This window comes from Accipiter gentilis, chromosome Z, assembly GCF_929443795.1.
Source record: "Accipiter gentilis chromosome Z, bAccGen1.1, whole genome shotgun sequence".
NCBI classification, from domain to species: Eukaryota; Metazoa; Chordata; class Aves; order Accipitriformes; family Accipitridae; genus Astur; species Astur gentilis.
The window spans coordinates 79,517,517-79,529,922 of record NC_064919.1 but is presented as its reverse complement, the minus strand read 5'-3'; the positions used below and the strand labels follow the sequence as shown (position 1 = coordinate 79,529,922).

Genomic DNA, 12,406 nt, shown 5'->3' with positions numbered 1-12,406 from the left:
ATCATGCTTTACCACAATATAATTTTGAGGGAAGCCTTGAGAAGTTAAGTTGGGTATGTCCTTTAAGATAGAGGATGGTGCTACCTCCGGGCATGGGAATCCATCACAGACTGTTGAAGCTGTCTGGTTTTGTAAGGGAGCTAACTGATTACAATTTCAGCTGACGATGCCTGAGGCAACCCAAATGACAGTTCTGGGCCTGACCTTTGAAAGCATGCAAGAGAGGCCTTCTTGCTTGCCTGATCTTAGAGGAAAAGAAGAATAATCTGAATGGTCTCCTTGTTCTATCTTCAAAGGTTTAGGAAGTAAAACGTGGTCAGGCATAAAATGGATCTTAAGGCTGTAGGAAGTTAAATGAATGGAAATCTTGGGCAAAGAAGCATGCCCTTCTCTACTCCCATCCACAAGCCTCTATCTGTCCAAAGGCAGGCTGTCACAACTGTTGCAGGTGGAAAGTCTTCATGAAGACTAAGTCACACAGCATAAAGCCTTAAAGATAACAGCATTAAAAAAAAAAAAAAAAAAAAAAAAAAAGATAAAACTGGCAGACTACCAAAGAAATTATAAATAGACGTTCTAGCTACTACTCCTTGCTTGTCTAATTCCTCAAATTCGATAGACAAATTTTCTTCCAAATGAGGTAAAAAAAAGAAACGTTCTAGTGCATTAAAACAGAGCGAAACTAGAAAAAAAGATTTGGGAATCAGCATTGAGAACTAGTAGTACCTCTGCTTCCAAATTTACATCAAATCCATGGTTAAACTGTTCTGGAGTATAATGGCCTTAAAACGCTTCAAGTTGGAGGCCCACGAACTTCCATAAAGAAGAATAAATTTCTTCATGCCCTTCAGTTAATACTCCTTCCTCCTTGAGCCCTTTAAGTTGTCTGTATTTGCTTCTAAGCTGATTTTGTCTGCAGAGAGCAGTGGCTTCAGAAGAACTTGTTGAAAGAGCAGAACATAAGGATATGTTGCATCTAATCGTTAAATGAGTTCAGAAAGTTTCTTCCATGCCATGATCACTTATAACAATTTGCTAGAGTAAAAACACATTTAAGATTCTCTATCAACCAGAAAACTATTTTCAACTAGAAAATGGCAAATAAGAGAAGTACAAGAGAACACAAAATGAGCACATTACCAAGACAGATTTAATCAAGGTGAGATGCTCTCTTCTACTCCCAACTTGCCAGCTTGCTCAGTATTATATACTTCTGTGTTTTAGATGACCTCAACTCTGACAAATGAAAAGGGGATAGAAAAGAAAGTCCCCTCAGAATGGTATGTGCCCTAGATGTAGAGTGTGTAGGGGGTGAGTTTCTTCATTAACAATAAGCCAGAGTACACATCCTAACAAATCACAGGAAATACTGAATGTTCATCATTAAGAAAGTCCAGGTTTCTTTCCCAATTTAGATGAGATGGAATCTAGTTTACTGCCTCAGATAAACTGTAAGAAGTCCCTCCAGCAAAAACTTCAACTGCAGCAAGACATATTTTCCTGATGTCTCTTGGCATAAAAAACTGCTCTGTGCAACATCCTAAGCAACATTATTTGTTGTTATGTACACATTGTTTAGCCTCCTCCTGTTTTTCAATGAAGTCATGCAAATTAGCAACATAGTGAAAGGAGCAACTAGCTGTATTCTCTTCTGCCATTAGTAGCACTATTAATGCAGTTTTCAGATGCGGATACTGGCATGCACACCTACAGAAGTTGCACAACTTACAAGTATCTGCCTGCCCTTCAGGTTTATAGAGACTGCAAAAGGCTCAGAGACTCAAAGGCTCAGTCTCAGGGTTGTGGAGGTGCTACAGTGTAACCACAAACATGGCAGCAAAAAAACTGGCCCCCGTCTGACAGAGCACCTAGCTCTGCTGCAGAGTTAAAATTGCTGCATGTAAATAAAAGCTGGAGGACTCTGCAAGAGACCAGCTGAACACCCACAACATTTTCAAGGTTCAGCCCATGCAGTAGAGAAGTTGCCGTGGTCTCCATTTCCTTCAAAAGAATTTGAATGGAGATGTAGAAATCGAAAGCTTCCAAAATACAACTTTCTCAATCACTTCTTAAAAGTAGAAAGACGCATCAAACAGAATGAGCCACGTATGAAAGTAAAGCCTTACCGTGTCTGAACTTCCTTCCAGCAGTATGTTGATTGCTCTGTTCACGTCCCCATTACAATCATGTAGTGCCACTATGCACTCATCCTGGTTTTTCCCCGTCACTTCCATAAGCTGGCAGTAAAAGTCAGACATGTTAAAATACCTGAATTATCATTATAAGAAAATAAGAGTTAGTACCACCACAGATTCCGAGAAAGTGCCTACTGTGTCAGAGCAAACTAAAATCCTAAATAAAGGTATCTCCATTTTACACATCTTCTTGGAATTCAGACAAGAGACAGGGTGAAATACAAATTAAATAGTAATCAAGAAAGCAGTCTCTTTCACACTTTTTTTTCTTTATGCTTGCAGCAAATGCTGTCACCCCAGAGACAGCAGTATATGAGGGTAAAGATCATAGAATCATAGAATCATTTAGGTTGGAAAAGACCTTTATTAAGATCATAGAGTCCAACCATCAACCATGCCCACTAAACCATGTCCTGAAGTACCTTGTCTACATGCTTTTTGAATACCTCCAAGGACAGTGACTCCATTGCTTCCCTGGGCAGCCTGCTCCAATGCTTGACAACCCTTTCAGTAAAGAAATTTTTCCTAATATCCAATCTAAACCTCCCCTGGTGCAAACTGAGGCCATTTCCTCTTGTCCTATCACTAATTACTTGTTAGAAGAGACCAGTACCCACCTTGCTACAACCTCCTTTCAGGTAGTTGTAGAGAGCAATAAGGTCTCCCCTCAGCCTCCTTTTCTCCAGGCTAAACAACCCCAGTTCCCTCAGCCGCTCCTCACAAGACTTGTGCTCCAGACCCTTCACCAGTTTTGTTGCCCTTCTCTGGACACGCTCCAGCACCTCAAAGTCTTTCTTGTAGTGAGGGGCCCAAAACTGAACACAGTATTCAAGGTGCGGCCTCACCAGTGCCGAGTACAGGGGAACAATTACTTCCCTGACTCAAGATGTGAAAGACCAGGATAGCTTCAGTACCATCCTCCCTCCCTCCCTCCCCATCAAACATCCCCCTCTTTAGCCCACTGTGTTAGAACAGACATAAGGTAAGCCATGGCAGAGAACATGGAAAATTATCCAGACTAAGAAAAAGGTTATTCTTCAGCCAGATCAGCTCCCTTGATCCATTTCAGCACAAGGCCACATAGGATGCATAAGCAATGGCTGCTTAAGGAGACCTACTACTGACTTATGCTCTGTGGACCTGCAGTGCACATCCTGAGGAGTGTGGGATGGAAATAATCACAGTCTGTCATGGGACATCCAGGAACTTCACCCAAAGGAAAAAACCTACATTAGCTAGAAATATATATGCACAATGTAAAATATTGGAGATTTCCTATGCATAACTTAACTCTTATCCTTTCCACCAGCAGAGCTACAGGCACTATTGATGAGGGTCCTCTGGCTTCAGGAAGTACCAGCTTCACTTCTGGCACAGCAATAGAACAAGTTTATAACAAGAACAATAAAAAGCACTTAATAAAACTTCAGAGGAGGGTTTACAAAGGAAAAGAAATCAAGAAATCTGGTCCTCTGCTGCATTAATGCATTCACACTAATTCTTCTCTCCTTCTGGGTGTACTCCTAGGTTCTTCATGAGTTATGATGTGTTCACTAGGACAAAATCACCAATACCCACAACAGAACAGGGACCCAGATTCTCAGTACTCCTTTTATTAATGGTCTCAGCCATAACTGGCTAATGGAAGCTTGAGCATCTACACCCAAAACTCAGCATTCTAGAGGAAATTTTGTGAGATCTCATTTTCACAGTGTAATTCTGTCATTTTAATGCATACACAGAACTGGGAGGTCAGATTATCTTTTTTTTTAAATAACACTTCAATTCACCTTTAAGCTATGATTAGATTTTTTACTTTTCCTGAAAAACAGCCAAGATATTAGCAAACTCAGTTTATACAGGTGACATTTTTCCCATGCACATGTACATGTGGACAAGCTGAATGCACTCTTTATTCTGACAATCATTAAGCATCAGGACCATACTAGAGAGATACAGTCTGGAAGAGACATCAGCACAGATGAGTTTTGGCTTACAGGCTTGTCTACAGAGGAAAATACACCAATATAACTACACAGCCAGAGCTACATTACCACACAATTTCTTGTAAACAGACTTCACAGTGCAGTAAGCGCACCTTTTCCTAGTTAAACTTACGTCCTTCCGAAAAAGGTTTGATCTAAATCAGAAACAGATGCTCTAGCTCCAAAATGTAAGCCAGCTTTGGAGCACCTTATTGCAGGGCATAAAAACTCTGTACCACAAGAAACATACTTGTTTCACTTTATCTTCAAAATCTGCGTCATTCTTATCGTAGATCATCTGAGCAAGGCGAATCTGTTCTGCTGTTGCCTGAAAAACACAAACATGCAATAAAGTACACAAAAGGTAACAATGTATTTTTTAAAAGTATCTACTAGTGTCACCATATTTTTTCTCCAGATTCTCAAAAAGAACATGCACAACAAGCACAGAGGTGCTACGGGGAAGGGATTAACATCTCCTCTATGCTCATTTTATAGTTAAAGAGTTAGCTGGGACAGAAACAATTTCAACATGTTCCAATAGGTTTGAACCATAGTTAAAGGTCACCACATAGACACGACAACCATATAATAAAATAGAATTTACCACAGAAGCCTACACATTGATATTATTACTTTTATTTAGTCTTTACCACTCCAGAGTTACAGTTTTATCATAATAAAATGGCAACAGTATCTCTAAATTAATGACATCTCTGCTAATTCCTGTTCACATCACCTTCCATGACTCTCCCAATAACCACCTGACTCTAGTTTTATAAGCACTTGGAAAGAGACTGAGTCATGCCTCAAGATTTTGCTGGTGAACAGCTGCACTTATTTTCTTTATAAACAAAGACTGGTCTCTGAAAACTGCTAAAGGATCTTGTTATTGATGAAATACTTGGTGCTTCTGTAAGGTTTCTGGACCACAAATCCATGCTGGCAACTTCTCCAAAAGCTGAAAGACTAAAATGGACGGATGCAGTTAAGTGCCCTAAATCCGAATAGGCTATAGCTGCCCCAGGGAGAAAGCAACTGAAGAACACTAGTGCCGCATCATACAGGTCACTCTTCATAGTGCGACATTTACAGTCTACTTGAACTGCACTCCCATGAATATACCAAAGACAACACTATGCTACGTGATCCTGGACCTATTTGATTACTGCTCAAACAGAAGCTTCTGTCTTGTGCTAGAGAAGGCTGTTACTGAAGAGAGCCAGGACCTGAAATGCAAGTTGACATGCTGCAGAAGACTTCTTCACTGAGAAGAGGACCACCTCATCCACTGAAATTCTTGACAGAAAGGATTCATCCTGGGCAGCTGGTTGAATCTAACCTTTCGAAGTCTCACTTCACAGGATACCCACATGAAAATCTGTGTTTCAAGTTCAGACTTAATCAGGCTCAAACTGCTTCACTTTTGGAGTTTACCACAAATACAAACTTGCGTGTAAATGCTGAGAAGTCTAAAAATTACTCCACCATATACCACCAGCTGCTTATATTCTGAGAAGTTACTGCAGCTGTCACAGTTCCTTGAAGGAAGTGACATTTGCTGTGCTCAGAGGTGACATTCCAAGACAATTAGCATTTGTAATGGAGTTAAGTACTCTGCACTACCTAACATTTTCAAAGTGTCAGGCTGACAGCTTCATAGTCACTCCACTTGGTAAGCCAGAGGAAAGCCTGCTCTGGAATTCCCTGCACCAGCCCTGGTGCCACTGTCCACAAAGGCCTTCCAGTCAGTGCGGTGCTCTGCGTAAAGGAGCTCCTTCTTGGTGTCTGCTGAGAGCTCAGCAGAGAGCAAAAACAAAAGGTCTACTGGTTTCAGGAATTAAGCCTTCTTGATCCATCTTCTCGCTCTGCCTTCAGCTGCCTCAGGCCCACTACAACTTTTAACCTAGTGAAGAGATTTCCTTTAAAGATATCCAGAGTAAAAACATTCAGACAATGTAATTTCTGTACAGACATGACAGCGTATTTGACCAGAAACAGGAAATCATTAAGATACACTTTTGCCGTAAACCAACTTTTTTCAAGTCCATGTTAGAAGACAAAAATATACATATTTTATAAGTCAGATGTGTGACAGTATCTTCAGTTTTCCTGTGTAGGCAGAGAGCTTAGAATTAGCTAATATTTATGCCAGTGGATTACATCCAGATAGAATTGAAGATTCAGAAGAAAAAAGCAACAACAAAAACCCACAAGATCTGTTTACTACACAAACACCAAATCAGTGTCACAAAGTTTTGGTTTTTTTCCAGCAAGTGGTGGTTCTTTATTTTTAAGGCACCATCATTACAAGTAACATTGTAGTATCCTATAAAAGAGTATAATTAAGTTTTAATTGCATCTAAGAAAATAGTAGCATCTTAAGAACAGCTAAAACTTTACTCAACCTTACAAGATATATTATCTTTGTGGCATAACAGAGTGAAAGAAATTTTTAACAACTTTGAACTACCAGAAAAAGAAGCGTGCAAGACACAAAATTAAGTGACGGTAATAGGCCCAGATCTTATAATAAATGGTATGTTTGTTATCCAGAAGAACTACAATGTAATTTCTTAAATAACTTAATCATAAATTATTATCAATGTACTATTATGACAATAAAAAAAACATTATTATACATTCAGAAAAATGAATCAGTGGTGATTAAACAGTAAAATCCCACATATTCCTGTTGATCTGTAAAGCCTGACTAAGCAGGAAAGTCCATCTGATATCTAAACAATAAAAAAATATGATATACTAAAACATAACTGCTGTATATTAAATAACCATCTTTTCTACTGAATTGACCAAAACAGTATCTATTACGCAAGAATTAGAATAAGCAGACAAAATGCAGAAAGAGGTCTGTAAGACTTAATGCTTAAAATCAGTGAATCACATAGGTTGGAAATGTCCTCCAGTGATACCCAGTGCAACCTCCCAGTAAGACCATGTCCCATCAGAGGAGCTGCTTGGGGCCAGACACATATCCCACAACCTCTCCAATCCATGACTGTGTTCATGGTAAACAATATTTTTTCCTTTTACCAGCTGCAATTTCCAGTATTCCAACTTGTGCCATTGTCTCTCTGAGAACACTCTGGCTTCACCTTTGCTACACCCTTTCATGAGGTATCTGAACAGAAGTTACGACCTTGCCTTGCCTTCTTAGGGCTGAACAAATTCAGTTCCCTCAGTCACCCCTCATTCATCCTGTGCTCCAGCCTCTCAACCATCTTCGCAGCTCTTCACTGGACTTACTCCCATCTGCCAATGTCTGTCTTGTGCCAGGGAACCCAAAACTGGGCCAAGTACTCCACTGCTGTCTTGCAAATGTCAAAAAAGGGGAAACCACCACTTCTGTCAATCTGCTTACTATACTCCTGCAGCTTTACTTGTTATAAAACAAAAACAGATTCAACTTCATCTGTTGAGAGTTAGTTTCTAAATCCACACATTAGCACAAATCACCACTATGCAAAGCACTGCAACACAAGGAGAAGATAAGGGCTTGAGGCCACATAATTAATAGTGTACAAAACAAAACAAGACCCCCTCCATATTAAAGATCAGTCTATAAAACAACAAAAGACACAATTTCCCTGGTGAGCACTTCTGGATTGATGCACTCTCTACCAGCAGAGAACCAAGGCAATTCTTGAACTGAGTCAAATTTTGAGAAGTACCTGACAGTAGAATAATGAGTTGCTAGGAGCAGAGAAATTTTGCACTCTCTGTAACCCAGAAAAGCACACAACTTAACTAATCTGCTGCTGAGAATCAAGACAATGGGGTAAGAGCTTAATTTCAATCTCACAGATACTCAGTTTTAGTCCACTAGTAGACGACCACCTTCATTTCACTTTGTGAGGACACTGCACAAGAAGTTTAGATTTTGAGACTTGCACGTATGCTGAATCATGCTGTAGAACACGACATGCATCTAATGAAGTTTTTCCCACCCACCCAAATTCCTCTATCAACCAGAAATCTTCTAGCATCAAGAGGCTGGCATATGGAAGAGCTGAGATCTGATGACACTGAGGTCACAGGACAGAAATCCTGACACAGGCATAGGCACAGAATTCCTCACTGACAGGAAATGTTGCTGAAGAACACAAAGCTCCTTCAGAGACAAGAATACAGGGACAACTTAATGCTGTGCTGGATTACTGAGTAATTAAGCAAGATATCAAATATACTCTTCCAAAACAGACCATGACTTTTCCTCCCATCTTTTCTCAGTTTTTACTGACTAAGGGAAGAAATGCGTATCATTACATGCTCACTTTCAGCTCAGAGAAGATTATATAGTATCACGTACCTGTACTACTTGTTTCTGTGGTTGTGTTGGCTGTGTGGTTGAAATTTGCATTTTGTCCCGAGTGCCCCGGGTACGTTCACTGCCCACCGAAGTCATCATATACAGTATATACAAAACAATGTATGTACAAAATAGAAAATCTGAAAGAGAAAAAAAGAGAAAAAAAAAAAAAGCACAAGTTAAGGCAGGGTACTGGGTACAATACCCAGATAATACACAAATGCAGTAGCTTGAACTCTTCCTGCCTTTACCACGAACTCTAAACAGAGACTCCTGAGAAAGCAGCTTTAATACACTATTACTGGATGTATCGCAGTCTTTACAATAAAGGGGGAAACACAGTGGATAAAAAGCATTTTTGTCAGCTGATTGGGATCTGTCTAGATCTCTACTACCAGGCAACATATACATCTCACAGTTTTTTGCAATTATTTAGCATGCAGACTTTTCTACCTGCTACCTTGCTGAAATTTCAGCTCCAGCTGTATCACTCCTTAAATTTCTGTAATACCTGATGTCTCATTCTGATGCCTGGAATTTAATCACTCTCATACCACTCAGAACGTTAACGCAAAGATCACATTCACAAACTAGGCAGTTCCTCTCTTCGCTATCATCAAACTGCTTTCCTGCACATATACGGAGGTTGTGGCCAACGCCCATTCTACTTCTCACCTCTCATTTTTAAGAGAAATTATGATGCTTACCTTTAAATACAGCCTGTGTAGCCAGTATTTTTGTTTTGCTCTCCCTCATACTTACAGAAATGATTTACAAAGCTATCTATAACCCTGCTTTAAACACACCTTTGTTGTATGGCAACAAAGAAACCCAAAAGAAAACCCAAATTACACACATACATCACTGTTATCCCGTTTGTGGTAGTGAGTTTTCATTCTCATTCATCCTCTACCATTAAAATTACTTTGAGACAAGACATTTATTACTCCCCCTGTGTTTGTACAGCATCTAACACAAGGCTAATTGACGAGTATGGTTTATAGTAGCTATGATAACTGGAAACAGATCTCTCTAACTGGTCAGAACGGTCACGATAACTGCCTGGTTTCTGTCCCCATGCCACTGGGAAATAAAACTGCAAATTTAGGGAACTGAGGACAACCTGCAAGTGGTACAACTGAGCAGGAGATGTGCAAATGAGCAGCAAAGCACTTTCACTGCGGCCCCAATGTATGAACGTGCCTCAGCACGCAATTTGTCAGGACAGCAGCTTTGGTGCAAGCTGGCTAGTACCAAGTTCAATGCACAGATGAAAACTGAGCAAACTGCTGTAATTGCATGGGTAAGGATGTGTTCAATACCCAACTGCTCACTAGGATTCACAAGTAGTGGGTACTCAACAATTAAAGTTGCAATGAGATGCTTCAGTTTAAACATCACTTCATGATGCTCAGGAGCCTCACCTTGAATCAAAAAGACAATTAACCCCATTATCATCTAAATCTCCTCTTCAGTTTAGAAATACATTTCTGTTGGCCAAAACCGAACCCCAACATTGAATTTCTTTATGTGCTAGTTAAAGCATTCAAAACGTATTTGATAAATTCTGAGGAGAAAATATATTTCCATGAACTCTTACATATTTCACAAGAAAAGGCCTGCCTTTACCAGGAACTGACTGTAGTATGAGCTGAACTGGAAGACTGTGTTTCTCCAGCTTTATGAATACATTCACCAAAGCCAATCTGCCTCCCAGGCTTTTAAGGTAGTCTAACTTTGTTGCCTTATAAGCCCCAGAACACACAGGCCTTCAGAGCACTGCACTTGATACCCTAAAAGCCAGACAGTCAGAACTGAGGTTATTCAAACTTGCAACAACATGTTCTGTGGAAAACAAAATATTAAGTAGATGTGGAGACACTCTAAGCAGCAAGTTCAACACTTCTTACTGACTATATGGTTGTGGCTGTCCATGTTAAGGACAGTCTTCAGTTGAGTTTGCAGTAGAAATTACTTTTGCTCTTCATGTTAAAATCCACTTTATAAGCCTTGCTGATGGGACTGCCAATGTTATATAGACAAATAATGACCTTTGGGTTGTTTGGGTTTTTTAAGTATTGGTCAACTCATCACTATCTGAACCTAGCACAATGAGCAATGAAAAGAAGCCCTGAACAGAGAACATGACAGAGAACACTAACCTCTCTGAAAGACAAGCTAATAATTTCAAATATGATTGTCTGGAATTAGCCCTCTATGATTTAAGATATGTTGAGAAATTACAACTCCACTAGGTCTCCATTTGTTCATCATTTCTGAATTAACATCATGTTTACACAGATTCTGGTAATTAAGAATTCTGAAATACATTTCAATGCTATTTTCTCCAAATTCACCAAAGCTACTCAAAAAATTGCAATCCATGTTTTGGACATGACAGCAGTACATACACATTAAAACAAAGAGTTTACCATTTGTTTGTAAAGCACACACTGAACTATAAGCCTACATTTCTGATAGCAAGGCAACCTACGGTACCTGAAGAGGATTGTGTCTTTTCTCCCCCTCCTAATATGTATTTTACAGTGTCTCTGTGCCACAGCTGTTTAAGCCATGTTTGTTTTTCAGGATGAAAGGATACTTTAAGAAAAAAGGCAGACACCCAAATGTTTGAAACACTCCTGGGGGATGCAGCAGCACAGCAGGATCAGCCTGCTGTTGGGAACAGAGCCAAACAACCTCAACAGTGTAACGGGATCTTTAAAGAAGATCCTTATCTTGCTGACCGTGCAGCCCTGAGCAGCACAATCTGGCAACAGGTCCGAAGCAGAAAACCAGCGAAGCTGAGAGCCTCTTCCTGACTTGTACTTGCTTCAGAAAACTGTGGAGGCAGCAGTATGGACTTGTACTTGCTTCAGACAAGTGTGGAAACACACCCTCAGTTTGACAGTCCCCATCAAGCCAACATGTCTATGTTATAATCCATTTCAGACATAATCCAGTCTTCTTAAAAGCACAATTATCAGCTTGATATAAAGACAGCTTTCAAAATAAAGCTATTGTATTTCCCCTTAGTTGGCTGCCGCTATCTGCAGGCAGTGTCCAGACACAACCACCAGCCCAGCCCCAGTGCACAGGAGGAGCAGCTGAAGGGCTCTGCTCCACCACCGATGGTGCACTGACTGACCAGGGAAACATCTCACCTCCCTGGCACAGGCATGTCTTCACCCTGCCAGGCTGAGGCTTCAAATCCCACCACACCTACTCTTTAGAGTACCAAAGCAGCTGGCAGAAGGGAAGCAGATAGCCACTGCCTTTCAACTACCATAGTGACGACAATTTCAAGCATTAAGTGGGATATTATTAATTAATAAGATGGGGCTGAACAGGAACATTTCCTTACTCGCCAAGCAGCCTCTTATTCTCTCAAATTCCTCATATTAAAGTCTGTTTCGCAGGTTGTTGTCATAGCATTGAGTAGGATATCACAAACTGATCAAAATTTTAACTGCAGATCAAATGAGGAAAGAAGATTTGAGACTGGAAGACAACTCTCAATTAAAATCTGTTTAATAAAGATCAAAAAAATATTCAGACAAGCAGATGTTTCAGCTTCCATATCAGGGTCTGGCTCAGTGCAGAAGTCCCTCATCAGCAGTTAATAACTTGACCTTGTAGACACATTGCAACTCTAGTAAGCAGCCAAAACAGCTGTATTTTGAAGAGATACACATTAAATGAAACAGAGCCCCCGGGCACTAGCAAAAAAGGAGGAGAAAGCATTAGAGACCAGGCTTCCCAAAACTGTCGTGTAAAGACGGTGGTCATACTTCCTTTCATGACAATAAAAAAAAACAGAAGCACAAGACTGCTGTAAACCTTTTTTTCACTGATGTAATCTAGTACCTCCAGAGGAAGGCTGTGTTTAGTTACTT

General features: G+C 40.1%; 1 protein-coding gene across 15 annotated transcripts in view; it reads right to left on the bottom strand.

Annotated features, from left to right (window-relative positions):
- UBAP2 (ubiquitin associated protein 2) overlaps positions 1 to 12,406 on the bottom strand; it is a 186,807-nt gene that overhangs the window by 153,468 nt on the left and 20,933 nt on the right. For 7 of the 15 annotated variants that reach the window (XM_049795053.1, XM_049795056.1, XM_049795054.1 and 4 more), the window contains exons 2-4: positions 8,511 to 8,650; positions 4,431 to 4,508; positions 2,127 to 2,237 (exon numbers count right to left, since the gene is read on the bottom strand). In XM_049795053.1, coding sequence (XP_049651010.1) covers positions 2,127 to 2,237; positions 4,431 to 4,508; positions 8,511 to 8,609 — 288 coding nt within the window. In that variant the 5' untranslated portion in view covers positions 8,610 to 8,650. Of the gene's footprint in view, positions 1 to 2,126; positions 2,238 to 4,430; positions 4,509 to 8,510; positions 8,651 to 9,217; positions 9,283 to 12,406 lie in introns of those variants that run through there. The other 8 variants (XM_049795044.1, XM_049795046.1, XM_049795045.1 and 5 more) reach the window with 5 other exon arrangements.